General features: G+C 43.6%; 1 protein-coding gene across 4 annotated transcripts in view; it reads right to left on the bottom strand.

Moving 5' to 3' along the window:
• AMOT (angiomotin) overlaps positions 1-25693 on the bottom strand; it is an 82956-nt gene that overhangs the window by 18414 nt on the left and 38849 nt on the right. For all 4 annotated transcript variants that reach the window (XM_084639659.1, XM_084639661.1, XM_084639658.1 and 1 more), the window contains 4 exons: positions 19334-19796; positions 14709-14853; positions 12724-12816; positions 9274-9419 (listed from right to left, as the gene is read on the bottom strand). In XM_084639659.1, the coding sequence (XP_084495785.1) occupies positions 9274-9419; positions 12724-12816; positions 14709-14853; positions 19334-19796 (847 nt within the window). The remainder of the gene's footprint in view (positions 1-9273; positions 9420-12723; positions 12817-14708; positions 14854-19333; positions 19797-25693) is intronic.

Genomic DNA, 25693 nt, shown 5'->3' with positions numbered 1-25693 from the left:
TGAAAATTTGACTTCCCTAAAGTATCTCCACTACCTTATGCACGAGATACCATGTTACCTCTTGCAATTATTGTACTCAATCAACACACAGTATATTCTATATTCAAAGTTATACAATGAAGTGGTATTTTTCCCATCTCTGACTTCTTCGCTACTATGACTATCAGCTTGGAGCAATAAACTGTGAACCTGGATTCATCCGCTGAAGTCTTATTGCAGAAGTTTAGTTCTATTTTATCTTCTGGATGGATTTGTCCTCAATATAAAAAGGCCCAGGAATATTGCAGCCAAGCACAGAGGGAATTTATTAACATAAATCAAGAATATGAGTATGTTTTCCTAAGACTGGAATTGGAAACAGCGTTTCTTGAACATTGCCAAAATGCTGCAGGCAAAAGAGAAAAAAAGAAAGCACCAAGCTGAGGCTTGTTCTTTGTTAACTGTCATGGTTCCCCCCAATAAGAAAACAAAACTGGCTGCTCCACGCTGATGGCCATAACAACATCTGCCAGTTGGAGAGACGGCAGCAGTGGATGCTCGAGTCCTTCTGTAACTGGCTTCTCAGTCAACAGGTGCTCCACTTAACAGCTCTCTCTTGCTCGTTTATGAAGATGTAGAGAGCAGTATCTGCCTCCCGTTCCTTCCCTTCCAGCAAGATCTGGAAACTCTTTTTAAGCAGCTGCAACTTTGGACCAGTAACACGCACAAGTCAAGAAGAGCCTGCAGAGAAGCACTGTACATTCAACGTGCCCTTTCCCATCACTAACAACCTGATGATTCAATTTCTTCTCCAAAAACTCCTGGCTTCTAGACTATTTCTTAACATTTTCCCCACAACCACTGAACTATAACTCCCAGATGCAAATTCTAACCAATTTGGATGCTTTGGTTGCTAGCTTCACTCTATTTCTTTGCATTATGATATGAATTTATCCAACGTAAATCCGTTTGTTCATCTTTGCTCTTAGCCTTGTATCAAATTAAGTTTAAATCCTGTGTGCTTCACTGTGATTTATTTGTAGAAAATAGATTGAGAACGATTTTTTTTAAACACGCAAACATAACAAAATGTCAGATTTTTCAATGATACAGATTTTTCAATGTAATCGGGTAATAAATTAATGTTCACATTACCAATAGTAACTCATCTTTTGGAGGGGGTGCTGTGAAGTTACAGAGTACTCTATCATATTAATAGTCTTCCATTAATATAGCACCTTTTAAAATTAAAAGATCCCAAAAGACTTCAACTATGCCCACTCAGGGCTGCGAGGCTGCTAGCTATTGCACAGCATCCCAGCACAACCATGCTGGGAGACACAAATTTTTCTACAGTACCTGGCGCAATTCTAACAGCACGGGGCTAGATACATACATACAAATCCTTTTAACTTCACTGCCTGGCTACTTTGCAAAGTTCATTTCCAGATACCTAGGGTGTCGTTTTAATTCTGTCAGACATTTTAATTGTTGCAACGACGTCAAATTTAACCGTTTAAAATAGATGCTATCATTTTTCCAGGAAGAATTCCAAAACAACACTCTCCCTTCTAAAACATTCCTCCTGAAGTCCTGCCACACAGTTTTACACAGATGTCTAAGCACGACATAATGGGTAATGGGAATAAATTGCACAAAATTAAAATCAGCCAGGGAAGTGCCCCAAAAAGATTCCTTGGTCTCCTGATCAAGTAGTTTTTTCATTCTTCTTTTACTGTGAAGACTGTTTCTGCAGTCAAGACATTTCTGGTAGGTTTCAGTGCAATAAAGAGCAGCAAGGCAGGCTAGGGATTCTAAGGCTACATTGTTCAAGAGAGTTCTGGCTGACCTGAGCAGTTCTTTGTTTCCAAGTTAGTCAGAATGATTTTATTGCTTAAAAACGACTGCACATTGAAATCCATGAACTGCAAGACTCCCAGCAAACAGAAATAAATCCATCTCTCTAAATACACAGGAATGAAATAATTAAACAAATACATTCATGAGCTGTGGAGAGCAGGAACTAGCTCTTCACATGGGAACATACTTAAAACACCCACTTCCCAGAACAATGCAGAGAATTCCTTAGCAATTCCAGCCACCAGGCTACCTGAGGTATTCTTTGCCACAGAGAGCATTTGATCAGACATGCAGAACTACTGGTCCAAAAATCAGTTATAGCAAAGAACAATGTGTTCCCATCTAGAGATAGGCAGCTGAATATTATTAGAATTGCTCACTGAAAGAGACTGATTGGTAAAACTCCAAGAGCCGAACAAAAACAGTTCATCCATTTTATTAAGCGCTTTAGAGACAAATCCTGCAATATCCTCAAGGGCTCCAGAATCCTTGTAGTTAAACTAGTGCCATTCTGTGGGGCAAGGCAGCAGGGTGCGGAAAGACAGCGGAGGTCACACCCATCCAGTGAGGAGCCCAGCTCTGTCAGGGGCTTCAGGTGCAGGGAACAAAGGCAGTCAGGGCAGAAGACCCTTCCCTATACAGGTCCTTAGCTGCAAAGGGAGCACAGAGGCTGCTGCATCCTTCAGGCTGGAGTAGCCTCCATGGAGCAAATTCAGCCCAGAAAGCAATGACAGGAGAAAAGGGGGGAAATTCCTCCCCTTCAAAGAGATGTATAGCTCCAGATGAGTTACTCAGTGAGGATTTTTGGGAGAGGACATCCTGCGTAACCAGCAATGATTCAGAAACCCTCCCAGCCATTATCCTCTTTGTTTTGGATAGCACTATGTCAGCATCTGCCTCCAACCCGCCGTTTCTGAGATCTTCAACATATTTTTTAAAATCTTTCCAGTGTGTTGTGATTCTATAATGGATTGATCCTAAAGCTGAATCAGTTCAGATGCAGCTGAAAATGTATTTCCCCACATGAATTTGCTCACTATTTCCGAAACATACTAAGAAAAGAGCACAAGCACATTTAACCCATATATAACGTATGTAACTCTCTCTCTCTGCTGTTGGACTATATTCCTGTAAGATTCTTGTGAACCCTCAGTTTGACTGAATTCAGTTCCAGTTAAGATGCCACTGGCCTCAGCAAGAGCTCATGCTGAAGCAATTTGGTAATACTATCCTCTTACTAGGGAGTAGGGTTTGCTGCATGGGAAGGTCATAATATTGTCTCTCCATTTGTTTGGGTTAAAGCCTCAAAGCCACCTCTGGAAAATTACTAACAGGCAGAAACAGAGTTGGAAATGCAGCAGTAAAAAAGCCATTTCTGCATCATTACAGAACGACAGGTCATTAAAGACATGCACACACTACTTAGGGGGAAAAAATGTAAAAGCACCTTTCTCTCCTCCCATTGCCATACACACATGCATGAACAAGGTTTGCAAATAAAGTATTTCCTTTAAAAATGATTGTTATGAATGACATCTTGGATACAGCATATAAGATACAGTAGACACCATTAAGAAGTCAACATTTCAACATCTGCCCACAGATAAACCTCAGAGTGTAACCAGAAATATCACATTATTCCCCTACACTGTAGATAAACCAGGAAAACCTGTGCTATCCTAGCTCTGGTAGCTGGTTTATGTTCACATTGTATGGCTGTAACGTCTTATGTCTTCTAGAAGCTTCCTTTGTAAAGAATATTTCCTTCAAAATTTGTTTCCAGGGTTTTTCCCAATGTGCTTTATAAATTTGGGAGGAGGTTGTTTTCCTTTACATTGTGAGTTGCACGTGTGTTATCTACTAATCTGTACTTTTAGTGGCAATTGCTTTACTTTGGGACTGTTGTATCTGGACCGCTCAGGCTCTGTTCTGTGGTGGAACCAAGAGAATGAAAGTTATACTCCGATAAAGTTGCATTTTGGGAGGAAATGTGGCAGCTTGGTTGAAGTTTGGCCCTCCATCAAGAGAATGTTAAGAGTCGACTGGCTTAAGGAGAAATTGAGTTTAAAATCATCTTTTCTAAAAGCAGTGCTGATGACCCTTTCCTCCATTATCACCAGCTGTGGCTGGGTACTGCAGTAGGCACCTCTGACAAATTCCTGTTGCCATACTGAAAGCCTGGTACGCAGAGTCAATGGGTCTGGTCACTATGGCCAGTTCTGCAGATTCTGCAACTCTGTTAACATTAACTTAGCCAGATTAGTATATGCTACCTATAGTGTCTTGCCCACAGTAGACTCTTAAAACCTGTTGTTAGCATGTAACCCAACACATGCTAATAATGCAATTTTAAATCCTAGTCCAGACAAGGCCTATATTGGAACACATCCTAGACCCCTAGCATCTTCCTGCATAAAAACACCAAAACCACTCAAACCTTTGCAATGCAATTGAGGACAGAATGGCAATCCATTCTCCAAAACTACTGACTCCTACAATGGGGGCTGAAGAAAAGTCTCCTTTAGTTGCCAGAAGTATTCAGTCCATAGTACACAGTTAACCAGTTGGGACTGCAAGATATTTTACAGCCAGCATGTATTTTAGTTCTGGTATGTAGAATTCATGTAAACTATGTTTTAGTTATGTAAACAATCAGGGTTTTTCACTGAGGAGGAAAAGGCTAAATATTGCCCGAGAAATGGATTTGGTATGACACTGTAATCACTCAGTTGTTACTGTGAAACTGTGGCACTTAGTAATGAGGCCTAAAGTAGAAGGGAGAAGGAAACTGACTAGAAATATATTACCGAACTTTATATAAAAATGTTGCCCCTACATATGCGGCATACATGAAGCCAACTCATGCTAATGCTAAAATACTTGCACTTCAATAACACCTTTAACTCAAAGAACTTTAAACCACTCAGGCCCACAACACTTCTATGAGATGGGCAAGTATTACACCCTACTTTGCTCAAATGAGAAATAGATGCGATAGGGGAAATTTAAGTACTTGGCCCAAGGTCACACAAAGTCAGTGTTACAGCTAACAGCAGAACTCAGGAGTCCAGGCACCTGCTCCAATTTCTACACCAAATTGTCTCCCAGTCTGACCTACACTGTGCATTCCTGACGTGCTAGAAAAAATGATAACCCTATACAGCATAGCAATGGTTAACAATTCCCTCAGCAGCCTCTTAGGCCACGTCTACACTACCCGCCGGATCGGCGGGTAGTGATCGATCTGTCAGGGATCTATTTATCGTATCTAGTGTAGACGCAATAAATCGATCCCCGATCGCTCTGCCGTCGACTCCAGAACTCCACCAGGGCGAGAGGCGGAAGCGGAGTCGAAGGGGAGTGGCGGCTGTCGATCCTGCGCCGCGAGGACATGAAGTGATTCTAAGTCGATCTAAGATACGCAACTTCAGCTACAAGAATAGCGTAGCTGAAGTCGACGTATCTTAGATCGATCCCCCTCCCCCAGTGTAGACCAGGCCTTAGACACTCATTCAAGCAAAGGAAAAAACTAGACTAACTGGCATATGCCAGCTATTCCGCAGCCAGCCCATTCTTCTTTAAATTCAATGTCTCAAAAAAGCCAGCAATTTTTCCCATGATCCCAGAGGCAGCCACCAAAATAGCTGTCCTCTTGATCAGCCTGAGCCAACAGTGAGGAAGAAGATTCATTGGCCTGGATTGTTGGCATTAGCACCAGCCATTTCCTTAACTACATTAAGTAAATTATCTCCTTAATGAGACTGCTATGGCCACAGGAAAACAGAGAAGTTCTTTGATTGGGAGTTTAACAAGCGTTTACTAATTTGCACCTACAGCCTACACAAGACACATTTTGCTGCAAACTATGAGCCAGGTTTCCAAAGAGCTCAGCTCCCATTCAGACACCTCAATGAAGGGGACAGAATTTCAAGTGTTCTGCACCCAGCAGCTCCCACTGGTTCTCTGTGGGAGCTGAACTCATTTCAAAACTTGCCCTTGTGGGTCAACTGGTCTTCCCTTACCCCGACTGCTAAGCAGGAGTCCCCACTGAAATCAATGAGGTACGATATGGAGGCAACAGCAGCAGGATGTGATCCGATTTCTCCCAGATACATTAAGTAGTAACATTTTATTTTAAATGCACATTAAATAAAAGCATAGTCCTTAACTACCAATGAGATGAGGGCCTTTTAAATACCTAAGATAAACATACAGAAAGATGGAGTTCTGTTTTTTTCTCCTTGGGTTACTTATCTTGTTATATACATGCCCCTGGCCTACTGCATGTTGAGAAACATAAGGGCAGGGTTTTAGTCAGGCCTGCGTCTCATACATAGCAGTGCAGAGGTACCGCTGGCTCAGTTGTAGGCGAGCATCAGGAGGAGGGAAAGCCACAGTTCACATTACTGCTTCAAGCGGCTACTCAGCTCCTCCCTCAAGATCTTACCAAGGCCCTCTGGCAGAGGGAGGACAATGAAACCCTCATTATTTCTGAAGTGAAAAAAAATATGGATGATAAACACCACCTGAAATAATTTTGAAATCACAGATAAGAAGTTAAGGGCAAACATTATATGATACACACAGACATATACTGGGTACTGTAGACATATTTGCTTTGAGTTCCTTTAAGTATCCGTGATCATACCCCTACTATTGCCCAGAAATAAACCAACTTCATCTAATTTTAATTTCAGTTGCACCTTATTTTAAACTTTTATTTAAAGAAACATTTAATCTACTATTAACAATGCAGGAAAATACTCTGTGAGCGTCCCTTTCTCCTACTCTAGCAGCCTCCACAATGAGTTTGGAGAACTCCAAGGAGGCTGCTTTCTCAGTATTAATAGTTCTTTTATATAACCCTTTCACCCTGCCACCAAGTTCTTAGAATACAGAATATTAATTAAGACTCAGAACATTCCGATGAAGTAGGCAAGTAGTTTTATTCCCAGGTTTTAGAAGAGGAATATACAGGCTCAGAAAGTTAGCTGACTTGCTCAAGTCAGTGAGTCAGTAACAGAGCTGAGAAAAGAATCCCTTCATCCTGATTGTAAGTCAAATTTTTAAGTTCAGCGGCACATAGTTTCTAGCTCTGATATAAATTAGAATAAATTCTGTTTTTTAAAGGATCTGACAGATATCAGACAGGATGAGAATCTGCTGAGTAGGAAGCCAAAGAGGAAGAAAAAAAACCAACCAACCACACAATACAGGATGCAACAACCAGGGCCACTGCCAAGTGTTAACATAACTAACTCCACCCTCTTCTGCAGCACTAATTTGGAAATTCCTGACAATTATGGGAACTGCCTATTCGGGCAAAGCACGCAGGAATAAAAGAAATCATTGACAAATTGTTCAGATATCTTAGTCACTGTACACCACAGAATCATAGCCTGACATTTAGAGTCCTTTTCAAATTGTTACTCTAAGCACTGAGCTGTTTCCTGTGCCTTCTTTTGGAAACTTACTGAAAAAGCAAATCAAAGATTTGAGAAGCCCTCACAGTTTAGTGCCAATGAGGCAACAAATCCTTCATGATCCTAAGTATTTTAATGAAAAGTGATTTGGGAGAACTGCAAAGAGTGGTCATTTTTTCTCCATTCTCCCCATGCCTCCACTAAAGAGTGCAACCCTGACAGTTAATTTCTGCTCACTTGCTGAGAAGCTTCCGTATTTATCTGCAACAGGAAAGGTGGCACTTCCTGTGGGGCCTAGATTCAAGCAATGGCTGGATAAAAAACACCACAAACCTTCATACAGACTACACTATAGTGCATTTGACCTAAAAACAGGGATCATTAAGTATATCCCATATTTTATTTTAAAAAAATTAATCTATTGGCAGAATATTTATAAGACCGCAGCATACCACAAATCTCTTACTAATACAAGATGGCTTTTTAGAAATACAACATGTGCATGTTTATCTATTACTAATCTGCTGTCATTCAGATGCTACAATGATGGAAGCAGCGTCAGCACCCTCTCTCATTTTAAAAGCCTTCACCTGACAACTCTTTACTCTCCTGAGCATACACAAGGCCCAATTCAGCCTGGGCATAAGCTGATGCAGCTCTTCTGAAGTCAATGGAGTTGTGTCAGCTGCAACCAGAGCTGAATTTGCCTCTTGGTCTTTAACAACCTCTCAGTCCTCCAGCTTCACGAAGTCCCCACCCCCTCTCGGGCCCACTTCCCTTGCTATCTTGAGGAGCAAAGCCAAGTCTCACAGCTGTGCACAGCACTATACCTGGGGCAGCTCAAATATTTGACAGCGTTGGTGTGACATTAGTGCTGGTGAAAGATGCTAAGTCAACAGTCCCTGAGCAGGAATTCCTCTGCTTATCTCCAGAACAAGCAGCAGCAGGGCCAGCTTTCCTCACACTGCCCCAGATGTGCAAGAACCCCTCATGTTTTCAGAGGGCAGTTCATACTCCATATCCAGTCAATCCTTAACTTCTCTAATTCGGTGTAAAGCTGAAGTTCCATTTCTCCAAATGACTCCACATCCACCTCTCTCTCTGCCCTCTTCTCCTCACACAACTCTAGAGTTTGCCAAAGTCTTTTCCCAGACATCCCACTTTGATTGCTTCAACTACTTGCATCTTCATACCTTCTGTCTCAGACATGTCAATCCTCTCCTTTAAGGAGAGTCTGAAAACCCTCCCATTCCACTGCATGACCACATAGCATGTGCATGGCTCCTGTTTATATTGTACTTTAGTCTGTAGCTCCTCAGGCTGGGGATTCTTTTGGCTGGCACACACACACAAACAACAAGGGGATGCACACCGACCAAGGAGCGGCATATAAATGGAATCGTAATAGTCTGCAAAGATTGCCATTTGCCAACCATCATGGGGTTTTTTGTGACACAGGCGTGTTTCCACTGGGAAACAGAATGTTGATTCTTTGCTTATTAAAAAAAAATTGTTAATTCAAATTATGCTTTTAAAACTGTTTTCCTTTATTAACTCCTCTTCAACTCCACCCAGTTCAATATGAGTAAGGAATACAAAGTGATCAGTGTAGCTCTGTACCAGAACACCACCAAAGCATTAGTGGACAACGGCATGAGAGGAGATTATTCACTATTAGTTAAAAGCCCACCCTGACCTGAGTTCCCCCAAAATTCTGGGGGTGTTTGGATTTGAGATTTCAGTTCAAGCCCATCTTTATCATTGATTAAAACAGGAGGAAAATGAAACATCGTTGCTCAAAGGATGAAAGCCCTTAATGGAAATACAGGCTTATGGCTTATATACACTCTGTTTTTGCACCAATTTAATTAACTGACACAAGCTAAACAGATAAACAGCTTTAAAGATAGCAGACTTCCTACCCAGTTTGTAAAAGGTAAATCACTGCCACATTCTCTTTCATTAACATGTACCTGGAGCTACCCCAATTTCTCTCTACCAGTGACCTTACCTCTTCCTCCAGTTTCACCACTTTGGCCTGAGCATTGTTTAAGGCCTGATCACGGATCTCAATGTGCCTTCGCTGATCCTCGTTGGTGGAGCGTGCAGCAGCTAGTTCTATCTCCAGTTTCTCCTTCTCCCTCTGCGTTTCTTTATCTACGGAAATAAAGTGGGAAATGTAAAATAGATAGAGCTTTCTTTGACAGACGACTAGGAGTGGGACATTCCCCTAATTCTACCAGTGATCAAGAACAAGGGGGTCTTTGCTGACAGCTGCTTGCTCTCCAAAGAATGGAAAGGGCCGACATCTCTCTCTATACAGAGGGATAGAGATAATAGATTGCTGAGAAAAATATGTTAAATTCGGTCATTTATCTTACCCTGATTAGATAGATGGCTAAGAGAATGCAGCACTTTTTATCTCTAGCTCACTGGTTTAAGATCAGAAAACAAGCTAACCTGGTAACATCACTGCTTGCTGGCTGGGTGATGGCAGGGGTGCAAAGGGGACCTGTCCAGCTTAGGGCCACAATGTAATGTTTGCTTTTGACACGCCCTATTCTGTGATGAGCACATTTTTAAATTAATCCATAAATACAGAAATATAAATAAAATACCATGACAGCTCACTGACCTCAGTTCAGTTCCTGACGGGCAAGTGTCTTCATTACTGAAGCACCGCCCAGTGGCCCCCTTTGCCGGCATTTTCAGAGGGGCCAGGAAATGAATGAGCAATGAAAGCTCATCTCTCCTCTGTCGCCCTTAAAAGTGACACCCCAGGTCAGGACTGAGGCATGTTGGCCTGCACGGTCACTGGTCCAATTGTACCCGTGCTTTGGTTACATAAGGAATTCACCCTCTAAGGCATCACCTGGCACCATTTGCCAGCACTGTATGCATTTGCCAGTTGTTCACATTGGATGAAGAACTAACTGATGCTTGATGCAGGAATTACTGGGTGGGGTTCTAAAGCCTGTGTTGCACAGTAGGTCAGACTAGAAGATCATAATGGTCCTTTCTATCCTTAAAATCTATTACATTGTTTGGATTTCGTATTTAACATTGCTATTTGATGGCTTCTCATCTCTTGAAGCAAGGATTAGTAGGCTCAGATAACGCTGCTAGTGATGAGGCACACAGACTGCAAGCTTGGACTTCAGGTTTTTTAATCGTTTTTGGAAGCAGATTCACTTGGGCTATTGGTACAATTTTACACGTTTGCTTCCTCTGCCCTCTAAAGTGTTTATTTCAGTCCTGACTATTTCCCTTCGCAGTCAATTCTAGCCTCAGCAGGTCCAATTCATACTGTGAGAATCCAAGCCATGCTACTTGTGTCCCAGCTGGACAATGGGTGGTGTCCAGATTTACACACCACCACAAATGCCAGAAGCAAATGCACACACTGTCATCCTACCATGGAAACAGTCAAGTCAAGACAAAATTGACTGGAATCTACTCCATGCTCACTGACTGCTCCAGTTACGTTGCCATCTGTCAAGAGCTGAACTTCACGAATGCCTTAGAATCTGTGCAGTTACACTGCATGTTCATTCACAGAAGAAGTAAACAGGGCAAAATCAGGCCCAGGGGAAATATAATGCAAGTGTATAAAGCAAACCTGTAAGTGAGCAAAGCAAGAGTGCTAAGCGGACGTGCTTTCTGCAGAGTCACTGCAGTCCTCAGAAGAAGCCAATCACTTGCACTGGTAACATTAATTCAACTTCAGAATGCACCCCTGCAGCAACCTACATTCGGCATTGACAACACCAGAGAAACTGCATTCCAAAAACTAATATCCCATGCAAAGGAATGAGGACAAGCAGTGAAAGTTTTTGAAAAACAGATGCCAGACCTTAGCTGTTAGTGTTGACAGTGTGTGGTGTACACCAGCGTATAAATATATCTACAGGCACAGAGCAGTTCCCATTCTTTCACCAGAAAAGAGTCAAGTGTGGAGTGTTAGCAGCATAGAGAAGCTACAAACTCCGTTCTGTGAGGGGACCAGAGCAGCCCAAAAAATGGTTGCTGTGGCAGGGAGGGAGCATAACCAGGGCAGCCAAGAAGAAGCATGTCAATGCAGTACATTTACAGGGCAGCCTCTGAAGTGGGGCTGTTAGGGAGCCCTGATTGCAACCTTAAGCTGGCTTCTGCTGGCAGAAACGTGGGATAATAGATGGCAGCAACACCACCTGCCCTTCCCTAGGTGATTCTTTCCTACAGCCCAAGGATCGCATCAGCTGGTATTGCAGGTTTAAATCACAGCCTGGAGGATTGTAACCTACAGATTCACACATACAGGGCCAAATTCTGCTCCCAAAATCAATGCCAGTTTTGCTACTGACTTCAGTGAGAACAGCATCCAGCCTGTGTGATTTATGCAGACAGACATCTCATAAGAGCTATGGTACACCTCTAGATATCAAGCAATAAAACACAGCATTTCTCCCCTCTTGTACTTTTATCTCAACATCTATTAATCCAGTTTAAAAAACAAACTAAACTAATCTCACAACTAAGTAGACTTCCCAATACCATCTTCAGGGATTTACATGGACAGCTAAGCCCTGTGACTTCAAAGCCACATACTCACAACATGAACGGCTAAGTGAACGGAGGTAGATTGAGGACAGCACAAGGGAGGGATTTCAGCACTGCAAAGGAGGAGAAGCAGAGTGTATTGCACCACTGCAAATCCTCTTCATTTTGCAATTTTATCTCTCTCTCTTTTTTTTTTAAAAGACATTATATAACACAACAGGAAAGAAGCAAGCATTGTCAGAAGGGTGGAGTGCACCATGGAATTAGGAGGAAAGTTGACTCACTGCCATAAGCCTCAAGATATTTCAGTACAGGGGAAAGGCAAAATTTCATACCTGCAATTTTGGTTTGCCCTGTGATGGATCCACTGCTCTGGACATAAGTCATGACCCTTGGGTATCGCTGCCCAGCCCAGCAGAATAGAGGCAGAGCTCCTCCTTTTTATTCTTTTAGACTGAAAGTTCTCCCTGCCAGCATCTTTGCTAAACTGACCATGCCAATGAGCGACTGTCTGGGAAACAGCTGGGGGATCCACAGCCCTGGATCTCAACTTAGCTCCTCGTCTGCCCTCACTTCCTTCCAAGCCCTTGCCCATGTGAGGGATCAGAATTCCACCCTATGCATGGAAGCACACTGATGTTATGGACTCTCATCACCCAGTGATAGGATTTACCGTGTAAGCAGGTTGCTTTGTGTTTGTAGGTGAGCAGATGTATTTTATGTGCTGACAGAAGGAGAAACCTGAATTTAACTTCTTCTTGCACTGGTAGTTTCAGAGACTCTCCAATGTGCCCTACATCACAGTAATATCTGAGTGCATGACAAGACAGACTGATATGGACTACACGACACCGCCTGAGTGGAGGATTTTTCCCAGCCTGAGTGGCACATTTTTCCTAACCACAGTAAACCTCTGACTCACTTTGTGCAAAGAGCTGAGAGATGGTTTTCCGATTGTCCTCAGATCCCTCAAATTCCTTCTCAGCAAGCTGCTTGTTGGCCGTCTCCATACGCTCTGCAGAATTTTTTTTGAAGAGGAGAAACAACAAGAGAATGAAAAGCTTTCAGAAATGCTGTTAGAATCACTAAGTGAGTTGCATCTACTCTGGACGTGTAAAAACAAGTTCTATGCAAAGGACTCCTGCTTCTAAACAATTTGAAACAAAAAGCCTGGATCAGAAACTGAAGGGGCAGTTGCTTTTGCAACACCCACAGATGCTGTTTAAATATTTCTAGCTCCAACACTCTTCTGGAAATATTTTAGAGAATTCAGTGGGGGATGAAGCTAACAGAATTCTCTATAAATTACTCTAAAAATTTCTGTTGCACTGCCTGTTGTTGTAGCTGTGTTGGTCCCAGGATATTAGAGAGACTGGGTGGGTGAGATAATATCTTTTATTGGACCAACTCCTCTCAGGGAGAGAGACAAGTTTCGAGCTTACACTGAGCTCTTCTTCAGGTCTCTCTCTCAGATTCCCTCACCCACCTTGTCTTTCTAAAGATCTATAACATGTAAGAGTTTCGAAAATTTAAAAAAAAAATAAAAAAATCACAAGAGTGTTGAACTATCCTATGGAATTTTATCCCAGGGACATAATTTTCTTTTAAACAACACAGGATGGCTCCAAAAACCTGTAGAAAGGATATCATTTTTTAAAATTAACTTCCGCAAGGGTATGTCATTCTCTCGCAATCCTCCACTAAATCTTCTGGGCAGAAGTTGGAAAACTATAAGCCCTAGTGGCCTGATCTCTGATTACCTGACTTTCCAGAAAAATGAATAGCCCTAATAGTAAGTGTATCAACATTTGTCTCTTGAAACAGCAGAGCTAACAAAAGGCTATATCAGTCTTAGGACACATATATTAATTGCTTAGGATGTCTGATTTGCTGGTAAAAAAGAGGTTAGTTTATTTATTACAAGCTTCCGTATGTCACCCTCCACTGTAGTACTGGACACTATGCATTTTAAAACCTACCGCCAGTGAGCCTCACACTACAGCACTAAATCCAGCTGCGTAGAGGTTTGAGCTTGGGTTCTAAAGCCTAGGGAGGTGGGAAGGCTTTGGAACCCAAGCTCCAGCCCGAGATGCAACCCAGACGCCGAGAATGACTGCTGTGCATTTTTAAAACAACAATGTAGACATACCCTACATGACTTTAGACCAAGACAAAATATTTCCCATTCTCCAAAGTCACCTGGCTTTAAACGGTTAGAGACCATGAGGAAAGCGATGGCAGATAACACACAGGAGAACCAGAAAGCATTTACAGAAAAGGCTGAACAACTAGTTAAAATTATTCTGTGTTTATGTTTCTAAAACCACAAGCCGTTTTCTCCCTTTGAAAAATTAAATGCTTAACCATTGCCAATCTCGGCTCCAACACCACTCGCTGACAGCCTCAATTCCCTACCACGATACTGATGGAACTTCTTACCAAGAGCCAGACACTACTAAGGAAATACAGACAGCATCTTGCCCTGGAAGGGAAAGGAGAGTCTGAAGGAAGAGCTGCCTGGATTGATAAGGAATGTTGAGTGCAAAGGGGTCACTGGACAGGACATGAATGTCAGCATTCACAGTTTCACACTGGCACTTGAATAAAATGTTTTTAGAATACAACGTGAGAAATAGCCCCAGGATTATATCCTGGGATATAGTTTCGGCTTGTCGCTATCTTTCTGTTTCCTTAATGATTAACAGGCTGGAAGTTAGATATTGCAGTAATCAACTGAACCTCACCTTTCAACACTCCCAGCACTCTGATGACAACACTAGACAGTTGAGAATACCTGGAATATTAGGTCATGCTCTGTAAGCGTATCAGCCATAACAAGTGAATCACAAAGGAAAACAGACAAGTACAAAAGAATTTTTTTTTAAATTGAAATTTTTAATATTTTACCTCTCAAATCCCTGTTGAAATCATGAAGCCTACGAATTTCTCCTTCCAGCTTATTTCTCATAGCCTTTTCCAGGGCATCCCGCTTAGAGGAGGACTTCTCCAGGTTTTTATATGCTTCCGAAACTTGCTGAATTTCTGTTTCCAGCTGCAGAGCAAATTAAAGCATCCATTTCCTTTAGAATTAACAATGCCTGGCACTTAGGTAGCATCTTTCTTCTGAGGTTCTCAAAGCGCTTTATTGAACAATGATTTATTAAGCCTCGAGTGAGGGAAAGCATGATTCTAGCCATCGTACAGGTGCGTAAAACTGCGACACAAAGTCGTTGTGACGTACCCCAGGTCACACAGGGAGTCAGAAGCACAGCTAGACAAAGAGCTGGAGTCCTGTCTTCCAGGCCCTTGCTCTTCATTACAACAGTCAGTGCGGGGAACAGTTATTTGAAAAGACAGAAATGCGTTTTTGCAGGTTTTGATGCTGGAGCCTGGGAGCAGGGGCACAACTACCCAGTGAAACCACCATGAGCTTGGTCAAAAAGCAATTTCATAGAAGGACTTTGATGCAAAAAATAAAGCCAAAGAACAAGCAAAGCATATAAATAAAATTATATTTAAAAATATTAATACCAAACTGTAAGTTACCGATGTGCTTTGCAGATTTGTATTTATTTAGGGGATAACAATCTATTTTGTATGTTCTACTTACAAATCTTCAATCTAATTAATAAATAACAATAATACCCAACTCATAGATAGTGTTTTCATCAGAAGATCTCCAAGAGATTTACAATGGAGGTCAGCATCATTATCGCCATTTTACAGATGGGGAAACGGAAGCACAGAGCAGTGACATGACTTGCCTAAGGTCCCCCAGTAAGCCTGTAGCAGGGCAGAGAACACAGCTCAAGCAAGTCTCCTGAATCCCAGTCTAGTATCCTATCCACTAAGGGTACAGTGGCAAAACTTTTGTTGATCAGGGGTGTTAAAAAAAAACAAAAACAACAACAAAAAAACCCCCCACACACACTCCAAATGACAAAAGTTTTACTGAGGAAAAGCACCGATATGTACAGCACTTCATCGGCAGGACCGCTGTCCTGCCGACAAAGCTGCTGCCGCTCATGGGGGGTGTGTGTGGAAGTTTTTTGTTGACAGGAGAGCTCTCTCCTGCCGACAAACAGCAGCTACACTGCGTGGCTTTTAGCGGCACAGCTGTGCCGCTAAAAGCCACGTAGTGTAGCCATAGCCTAAGAGACACAGCTCTGAAAATAAACCAGAATATTTGGTCAGTCATCATTTAACTTCAATTTACAGAGTCTTGAAGCCACAGTTGTTTAAACAGTAAAATATAGCTTTCCCCATCCCCTCTCACTGTACAGCCTCTTGGTTTGATGTCTAAGCAGGGAACTGCTCACCAGAGACAGAAGCCAATTCACTTCCAGTTCTCCAAAGCAGGCAGAACATGTTAATGTCACTTTGGCACTAACAATCCACCAAACAGCAGACCTCACCAGACCTCCTGGGGCAAGAAGTTGATTGGAGGGGTGGGGGAAGGGGGGAAAGAGAATTCCTTTATCCCTTGTTATCAGGAAGCTGTCAAACACTTCACTAAAACACTTCCCTCACTGGAACCTCCCTAAAACTGAACAAACCAACCTGGACAGAAGTCATGTTGGGAATAAGCAGCCATGGGAAGAAATAGCAAACACAGGATCTCCGACATGGTACGAGAAACAAGAACAACTAGGTAAAAGTTACAACAGCCAGGCACTTCAAGGGCCTTGCAGGCTTTTTAGGGGCTAAAGTGCAGTTCAAGACCCAAAAAGAGGTTTGCAGAGTCCTGAACTGCAGCCTGTGCTCACCTTCTCTCCACATCTGCAGGGTAAAGGGAGAGCTGACTGATCAGCTGCAGGTTCTAATTGCTGGTGAATTCAGTAACCAACAAGCAATTTATCTTTGTTTGTCTATCAGGCAAGCACAACTATAAACACACACTACTGACAATTGTTTTAAGAATTATAAAAGCCATACGTGGCGGTGTGATGGTGAGGGCTGTCTCTCTTACTTTGCCAATCCCTGCTGTATAAAGCAAGCAACAGTGAGGCTACCTAGAATGACACGTGAATTGTGTTATGTCGGGGATTTAAGTGGATTTATAGTGCCAGAGAGAAGTGCTGGCTTAACAGCCCTGAAGGTCCAAACTTCTTTATTTACCCACAGTTTGGGGTATACACAGCATGGGCAGCAGCAGTGCAAGCTCCTCTCACAATGCACTGTCAGGCAGTTTTGGAGGGACCATTTCTGGGGCAAGAAGGTAGTTCAGTCCCCATGACTGACTTAGTCTTTGGCCTATGGAATCTCAAGTATTTCTAGAGAACTCACCATCATAATACCTAAGCCTTCTCCAGACCTAACGGGAAGATCATACCATCTGCAGCCTCAATGTTATTAGAACTGGCTTTAAGTAACTGAGCTAACCAGTCAAGCAACCTGCCTCTCTGAGAATGGCACCCTTATTGGCAATTGGAACAGGCACAATCGCCTACTAGGTGCAGAAATGAGGCCACCAGCTCATCACACGTAGATCAACAAAACGCCAGCAGAGGATAAAGCTTAGCTACTACCAACATGAGCAGGTTCCAAACTGGGTATGGAGATGAAAGGCTCCAGAACAGATAACCAATTCCCTGAACCATGGGCGGCAGGTATAATAGGCCAGGGAAGGCTGAGCCTGCCCTGGCGCTGCCGCTGCAACCCCAGTTTTGGCAGTTTCCACATCTGCAGGAGGACATTTTTATTATGTGCTATGCAGGTTCCAGGGCAGCTGAGGAGGCCCTAGAACCTGCATGGTGCATATGAAGCTGACAGGTAGCTCCAACCCACCCACCGCTGCCTGGCTGCTCTTCTCCACCGTGGCCTCCCCGCTGCCGGTGACAGTCCCCCCACCCCAGGATCTGGACGCCTTTCTGTCCTCAGACAGGTACATTGGCCTCTGTGCCCCCTTAATGTGGGGAGATGAAGCTGCCCCTGCCCAGAGGACATGGAGCCCCCGAGTGGCAGGTTCCAGGGCAGGGGGGCTGCAGTGCACTGAGACTGGCACCTCGAGAGGACCCAGGAAGAGCTGGCTGGGAAGAATGGCTGGACTCCCTGCCTTGGGGCAGCAGCAGCAGGAAGTGATTGTGAATCGCACTCCCCGCTGTGCGCAGTGACTCGGGATCACACGCCCCTTGCAAGGTCCCTGAGCCCTGGGGCTCTGCTGCTGGGGACCCCTGACTGCAGCTGGGAAAGGTGAATCTTGAGGAGTAACATTCCTGCTGCTCCCCAGGAGCCTCTCCCAGTGCAGAGACCTCAGCCTAGCTAGGGCACCCCTTCCTTTGACCCAGCCCCTGCTCACAGGGAGGGCACTGCTTGGATGGAAGGTAAAAGAGACCTTTCCATTCCCCCTCACATGGTGCCTCCTGGTTCTACCCTGGCTGCAGGGGGGAGGGTATGGCCCCAGGCTGCTACCAGCTGGGCTGTGGCCAGGAAAGCTGCCGCCAGCTCCCATTCTTGGCAGGGTGCGTGAAGCCAGCCTGCAGTGTGCTGAGGGCTGGGACAGTGACATGTGGGGGGGACAGAGAAGGGAGAGCGTGCAGCTGCAAGGGAGCGCTGTGCTCCTTGCTCCTTCTGCGCGCACATGGGCTTACTTGCATGCCCCTCGCCTCGCAGCCTCAGCTATATCTGCTGACATGCATGCCACTCCTCTGCACAGTCAGTGCATTCTTCTACATGCCTGCCCGCCTCCCTGTCATCTGAGTGTTACTCATTACTTGCTAGGAGATCAGTGCACTAACGGCTTGGACAGCGAAGTGCAGCATTTGTGCACAATTACCCTTCCTGTGCCATTTAAAACAAGAAACCAATAATGTTCCTTTCTCACAGTTTTACCACCCCACCCAACACCCCCCATGTCTATTAGGAGAATGGCTTTATTGGGTTAGGGGAAGGAGGAGATTCTAATTGAAGAGATTACTCCTAGGTATCAGAGTTTTCCTGAGGAGCCTTTAATTTCCTCCACCAAACCCTCTTGCTCTGAATCTAAATGAGAAGTTGCTGCTGCTTTTCGAAGTGGTATTCCTGAGCCTTCTCCGTTGACGGGGCTTATATTGCACTCGGTGTGCTCTGAAGCAGGGCAGCCCGGTGTATCTCTTGCAGGGACAACCCGCATAGCGGCTGTTCGAGGACGTGGGCAAGAGGGGATTGAAGGGGAAACAGGGATGTGTGAAGGGGCAGGATGCGGGTGGAGGGAGATGCAGGGAGCAGGATGGAATGGGGGGCAGGGGCAATGGGTGAGCTGCATGTAGGATGGGGAAATGCGGGGGAATTGGGACGGGGAGGGAATTGTGGAGCTCTGGCAGGAGGAGGGATGCGGGGGGCACGAGCAGAGAGGGGGGAAGGAGAGGAGGGACCAGTGAGTGGGGGAGGGGGCGGGGCCGTAACTGGAAGAGGCAGGAGGGAGAGCTAGCCTCCAAGGGGAAGCGTCACAAGCCACCCATGCCCTGAACTGTCCAGCCCACATTTGTTTTGTTGTCATTTTAACTACAGAGAATATTAGATAAAGGAGAAGGTCAGTTCCATTCAACACCCACCTTCTGTAACCTTGCCACTTTCTCATAGCACCCATCCAACTCCTGCCGTAAGGATCGGTTCTCCTCTGACAGGATCTCCACCATCTGCTGGGCCCTGGAAACAATGGCAAAAGGATCTACTTGTATCTGTTGATAAGGAGAAGGTATCTGCTGAGCCCTTGGCATTAATGTGTAGGAATCTCCTTGTTGCTGCTGCGGCTGCTGCTGGCCTAAACCAGGCTGGCATAGCCGGTAGAAATCTCCCTGATGGACCTGGTTTGACAGGAACAGCTGCTGGGTCCGCGGTAGAAAGCATGGGTCTCCCTGATTTGGAGTCAGAGGTTGCTGATGCTGGGAAGGAGACAATCTGGATGGTGGTGGAGACTGCAGTAAGGTCAAAGATCCCAAGGACGTTAAGGAGGAAGTTGGGCTGTGATGGTGAGGGGGTCTCTGCTGTAACTGCAGGTGTAGGTCAGGGTTTTGCCTGTAAAACAATAAGAGCAAATTCAGCTGAAGTTCTGCAGAGCATCACACATCAACCAAGCTGTATGGCAAGGTGCCGAATGCAAGTACATGTAACAGCTGCTACCGGTAGGATGTTCCACGCACAAGACTTTAATGCAAATACGTTAAGTATGAAGAATCATGTAAAGAAGCGCTTCAAAACCACTAAGCAGCTGTGTGGAAAAAATCCCAAACGTAACAACTGTCCTAAGCTCATGAGTACGTTTGTACAGAGATGGCATAAGAAACTACCTTGAGATCCACTCTGTCAACCACTCCAGAATAGCACTATTGTAATTCAGAATACACTGGCAATATATTTATTAAAAATCAAATCTGAACTGTTGAAAGGAGAACTATTTTGCGTGTGTTTACTTTTCCTCACTTTACATGGATAATATATTAAACTAAGGACAGTTGAGCCAGTCCTGTACTGAACTGCATAGGCTCCGTTGCAAAGGTCCTGCCAGCCAAGAAAATCTTTCTGCAATTCAGGATACAGATTTAAAAGGAACAGGCTATGGTCTTGTTTATTACTGTGCCAGCTGCTGTTGGCTCAAGTACACTGAAATACCCACTAATGAGCCACAGCACAGCCAGCGGAGAGAGTTAAAAGGAGGTGATAACCAGCCTGACAGTTGGGATCAGAATTTGGGTCCAGAAGCTTCCTCAGTCCCAACACAACAGGTATTTTACAGATCACCTTTGTACCCAATATGCAAAGGATGAGAGTCTGTTATAGATCTGTCTAAACAACTTTAACTCAAGCTGTAGCAGCTCATGCATGCAGCTGTGGAGGTCCCCAGCTCACATCCTGGTGTGTTGGTCAAGATGGCAGCTGTCACTTGAGCACTTCACATATCTAATAGACTGCTCAGCCTCAGGGGAAGGAGTGCCAGAGCTCTTTGCTCCAGAGACTCCCTCTGGTTGATGTGTGGAACAGCACTGTCAGCCTGCATGGGAAGCCACGGCCAGCCCTGGAGGAAAAACTCTCATACTGTTGTGGGAAGGAGTAAGAGATGAGGAAACTTGAAGATCCCTCTCTCCCCATCCCACCATAAATTTCCCATGCACATATGCCCACCTCCTTTAAAAACAGTTCAATTTGGTGAAGTTCTGAGGACACTTTTTATTTAACAGTCTAGTTTTCTAAACAGTGTCCAGTCCCTTCCTAAAAGTTACCCTGGTACGGGACAAGTTTGGTATTTCCCATTCTGTAAAACATTCCTGTTCTTCTGCTGTAACTTCTTAACCCTTTGGCTGCTGTTCAAGCTTGCAGGTGGAATGCACTCGCAACCCTGCATCAGGTATGGCCAGGAGGAATGACACCTATTGTGCTGCTCTGCACTGCTGAACATACCAAGTACATCCACCTACTGGGCTACTCTGTTGACCATATCAGGGACGTTAGGTGGAATACACCTGCTGCGCTGCAGAATTCCCCAGGTACATCCTTCCATTCCATCCAGCGAAACATTAATTAATGATTGCAAGTGCTTAGGGGGATTAGTAGCTAAAGGGTTACATGAAATATTTGTCAGAGGATGTTTGAGTGCTTAGAATCGGCCTTCCTGTACTGTACAAAGCTCATGCATCAACTTTTCATACACATCCAAAGAGGAAACATCTGCATTAATCACATCTTGTTAGCAAGATATTTTAGAGGTCATATATTCTGAGCTTCTGCATGGGATATACTACCTCGGGGTTACACGTCCTGTGCCTTATTTAACATAAATACATGCCACTGTATCCAGCATGTGATTGTTACTTTTAACTGGACTTCTTCTGGTCAAAGCCACTCCTGTTTACATAGAACAAGTTACATCTGTTGTCTCTTATTACTAGGAACATAGGTTAGAAATCCCTCTTTGGCTCTCACATTCCCTAGAAGGCTAACAAACGCAGCCAGAGAGGCAACTCACTGTCACTTCAGAAAAACTAAGTACTGGTCTGGTTATTGCCCATATCATTACTACCCTCTAATGACTGTGTTACTTACTGTTTGGTAGCAACATTATTTCAATTAATGCATTTCCCTAGGAAAGATCAGATGCAGCATGTGGTTTTCAGGGATTGGGGGAAGAAAGAGAAGATGTGCAATTAATTTCCTCAGCAATGTTCAGCTCAGATGTAACATCTGGTTATTTCTCTACTGGGAGGTTACTGCTTTATACCTTTTTTTTTTTAAACCAATAGTGGAGACTGAGGCAAAAAGGTCAAGAGACTTGCTCAAGGTCAATGCTTCAACCAGGAGGGGAATCCTGAGTCTTTATGACACCCAACCCTTTCGTCTAACCAAAAAACCTAAAAGAGAACCTGGCCCCTAACATTCCACCTTAAATGGCCACAAATGCCTCACAGAAACCTCTGAAAAAATATCCCAATTAGAGAAAATTCTGCAGATGAACCTAATCTTGAGATATTTTATTAAATCATCAAGGAAAGTTACATGAAATGTTAGACTTTTGCTTCTTCAGAATTCAGTGGCTCCTGGAGTTTATTCCCAAGTGACATCATAATCCTCTGCGTGATGTCAATCATTTCCATAAAAACCTGACCATGATGTCAAACACAGCACTATGTTGACCGACAGTGGTCCAATCAGTTTCTGTATGAATTTACATTTTCAATAAGTTGCCAACCCTTATGTTTCCAAGAAAACCTTCCAGACATGAACTGACGTCGTACTCTCTGTCCGAGTATGCAGCAGACAGCCTGAAGCACTAACCAACACAGGTCAAATGCCTCCATTAATCTAAATGGTTTGTTAACAAACATTGTAAGCCTACGAAGGATCATTAAAATGTTAACATTATTTACTACTTCAATACAGATCATTTTAGTGGAAGTATTTTGTTACTCTGCAATGGCGAGTGCAGAGTAAAGTTTGGGAAGAGTATTATTCTCTCCTTCTCTTCACCCGACTGCAGGTGAGCAGAAGGAGCAGGTAAGTATTGAAGGGAGATTACCATTTTTGTGCATGTGATCCTGATAACAGTAATAATTAAAAAAAAAAAAAACATGAGTGGAAAAAAAAGTAAGTATAGAAAGTTGCAGCTGAGCTACTGCTAAACAGAATACATTTCCAAGATTGCCAACCAGCCGAGGGTCGCAGAGCTCACCTTTGCAGCATCTCACCTTCTAAAATTAGTCTGGGCTTGTTGGTTCCAGCACTGACCTGAGAACCAGGACTCTTTAGTGCTAGTACCAGTTCTGACACTAGCTAGATGTCTGATCTTGGGCAAGCCACAAATTCTAAGTGCCTTTACTTTCCCCATTTGTAAAATGGGGGTAATGCCACCACCTTTTAAAAACACCCTGAAATCCTCAATTGCAAAGCTCAAAATACAAGTTCAAACGGTTACTCAGTGTTGTTAAATCCTGCAATTTTCTCTTGTGGTATCTGGTGGTTTTCTCAAAGCCCCAGCTCCTGGGTTCCTCCGATGATGAGAGAATTACAACTGTCACCTTATTTTAATATAGCACATTTCTAACCCGCAAAGTTATAGAGAAAAGATTGAGAACATGACATGTGTGAACCATAGAGGCTCAGAAACCAGAAGACAAATAAAGTGAACCCAAAACGTTTTGTTTATTTGTTTGTATTAGACTTCTGGATTTTTAAGTCAATCTCATTATGTTTGAGGCCCAACTCGTTATTTTTGAGTACACGGGACTGGCAAGTTATTAATCAACCCAACAAATACTTAACTCTGTGAAAGACAATGGCTAACCATAACTTGGCGTTTTATGCATAGCTTAAAAATATATATTTTTTATTTTTAGTTCTGCTCACTAGGTGCTAGACATTATCCAAACACTCAAGAAAAAACTCACAATTTATGTAAAATAAATATATATATTATTTATTAAATTTACTCCAGTGTACAACTGAGCGACAAGCTATACTGGATGGGGACATCAGAAATACCAACTGCAGAAGAAATTAGAGCAATAATTTTATTGAGTGTTTCCCAAATTGGGAAGACCAACTCCTAAGGGGCCTCTTCACTTTCAAGACTGCATCTTGAGAGAATTCCTGCTTTCCACTCCCTGGTGCATCTCCATGCAGCATACAACATGGAGCGGTGCAGATTACGTACTTGGATTTGTGGTTTTGCCCACTACAAAAGAAAGTAGGTATTTTAGCTGTGAGGGCAGAGACGTCGGAAAATACTACATGGTAATAAGAACATCAAGCAAAACAATGTAGATTCCTGCATTAGAAGCCCTGAATGTTGCATGCACTGCACACATCACATCACACACAAAGTCTCCAGGGGGAAATAAAGAGACCAGAGAAGGTACCTGACTCATTAAAAACTCTCCTTCTCCCCTTCCTCTCCTTCATGCTCAAGCAGTTACACTTCCCCTTTCTTCCACAGCCCTCCCGTCCCAAACTTGGAAACATTAACCACCAAAGTGAGCAGCCTTCACATGATCAGACAGACAGCTGAAATCTAACTGAAGTATTTTTGTTTTGCTTCCTGTTCATACCTGATCATCATCTACTTGGACACAGCTCAGGCTGCAGAGGGGAAAACAGTATGCCGAAAAAATACTAATTATGGGCCTAATTCTGCAGCACTCGTTCACAAGTACAGTCCCACTGCGGGCAACAGAAGTAGTCCCCCACACAAGAGCTGATGGATCAGGTCCAAAATGGGGCTGGAACTTGAATTATTCATCATGATCACTGAAGTGCAACAGGCAACTACTAGGGAGAGAATCAGGCCTCTGAAGCTTCACATTCATCTTACCCATATTCAATTATTTTTAAAATTTCTAAAAGTGCCAAGTAATAACATGGATGCGTCAGCCTGAATCCCTGGCTGGCCTGATATTTCCATGAATCCAACGTCATTATGAACATATATATGTTCCCAAACTAACACCACCCAGAAGCAGGTGAGGCAGACAGTTTGCAGTTAACCTGGTGGGTTAAACTTACCACACCAACCATTCTTTTCCCAGACTCAAAAGGGTGAATCATGAGAATGCTGTGAGTTCCCTAGTGTTTATCTTGCTCAACCAGTTTTCGTTTAACTGCATTGTTCGGTCACCCTCAAATTCCACTAAACAATGAGGGGGGGAAAGTGGGCGTGGTTTCAAGAGCAGAAAGAAAGGTCTTTGTTTCCTTTCTGTGCACTTAAAAAAAATTATTTATCAGGATTCGTTTGGGTTTTCAAATATAAACAGCCCCAGTGCATGCACAAGAGAGAATTTTGAAGATTTTCAGCATGAGAATTTCGAAGATTTTCAGCGTTCCAGACAAGGCTGCAAAGCCATTCATTGCCCTTCCCTGACTCTCAGAAAGTGTCCCCCTTTTAAAAGTTGTGGACTTTTAAAATGCCCAGTCCATTGTCCAGCTGCACCTTTAGCAGCATGGAAGGTTTATTGTTTTAATGACAGTATATTTAAAGAGGGAGGGGGGTGGGTTTTGCTATGCTGCTCTGTAATTTATGGATTAGGAGCTAACAGTTTAGTCTTCTAATTGTTCCACCATTTCAGCAGTTGCTTCCAAAGGAAACCTCTGCCCTGTGCAGTTATGCAGGTTAAAAAGTAACCTCCTGGACTCACAGTGCTTTGAAGACAAATTTAAGTTGCTTCCCAACACCTGAAAACTTGCCAGCTGAATCTCCTTCCATTGGCCAAGATCCAGCCAATACAGAAAAGTAAGCTGTTGGTGTGGTTTCAAATGCCTCTCTCTGTACACAGAAAATAGGCTAAGTCTCTGATATGAAGAATATTCCCACTGAGGGATAATCGTTAAGAGTCTCTTGCCCTTTTCAGCTTGCATAGCAATTTGTGGCCTTGCCTATGGATTTTGTGAACCATTTGCAACCAACTTCTACAGTCATTAGTCCCACTGGG

Source organism: Lepidochelys olivacea (assembly GCF_965140295.1).
Source record: "Lepidochelys olivacea isolate rLepOli2 genome assembly, chromosome: 9".
Lineage (NCBI taxonomy): Eukaryota > Metazoa > Chordata > Testudines > Cheloniidae > Lepidochelys > Lepidochelys olivacea.
The sequence above is the reverse complement of the archived record's forward strand: the minus strand, read 5'-3'. Positions and strand labels throughout refer to the sequence as shown.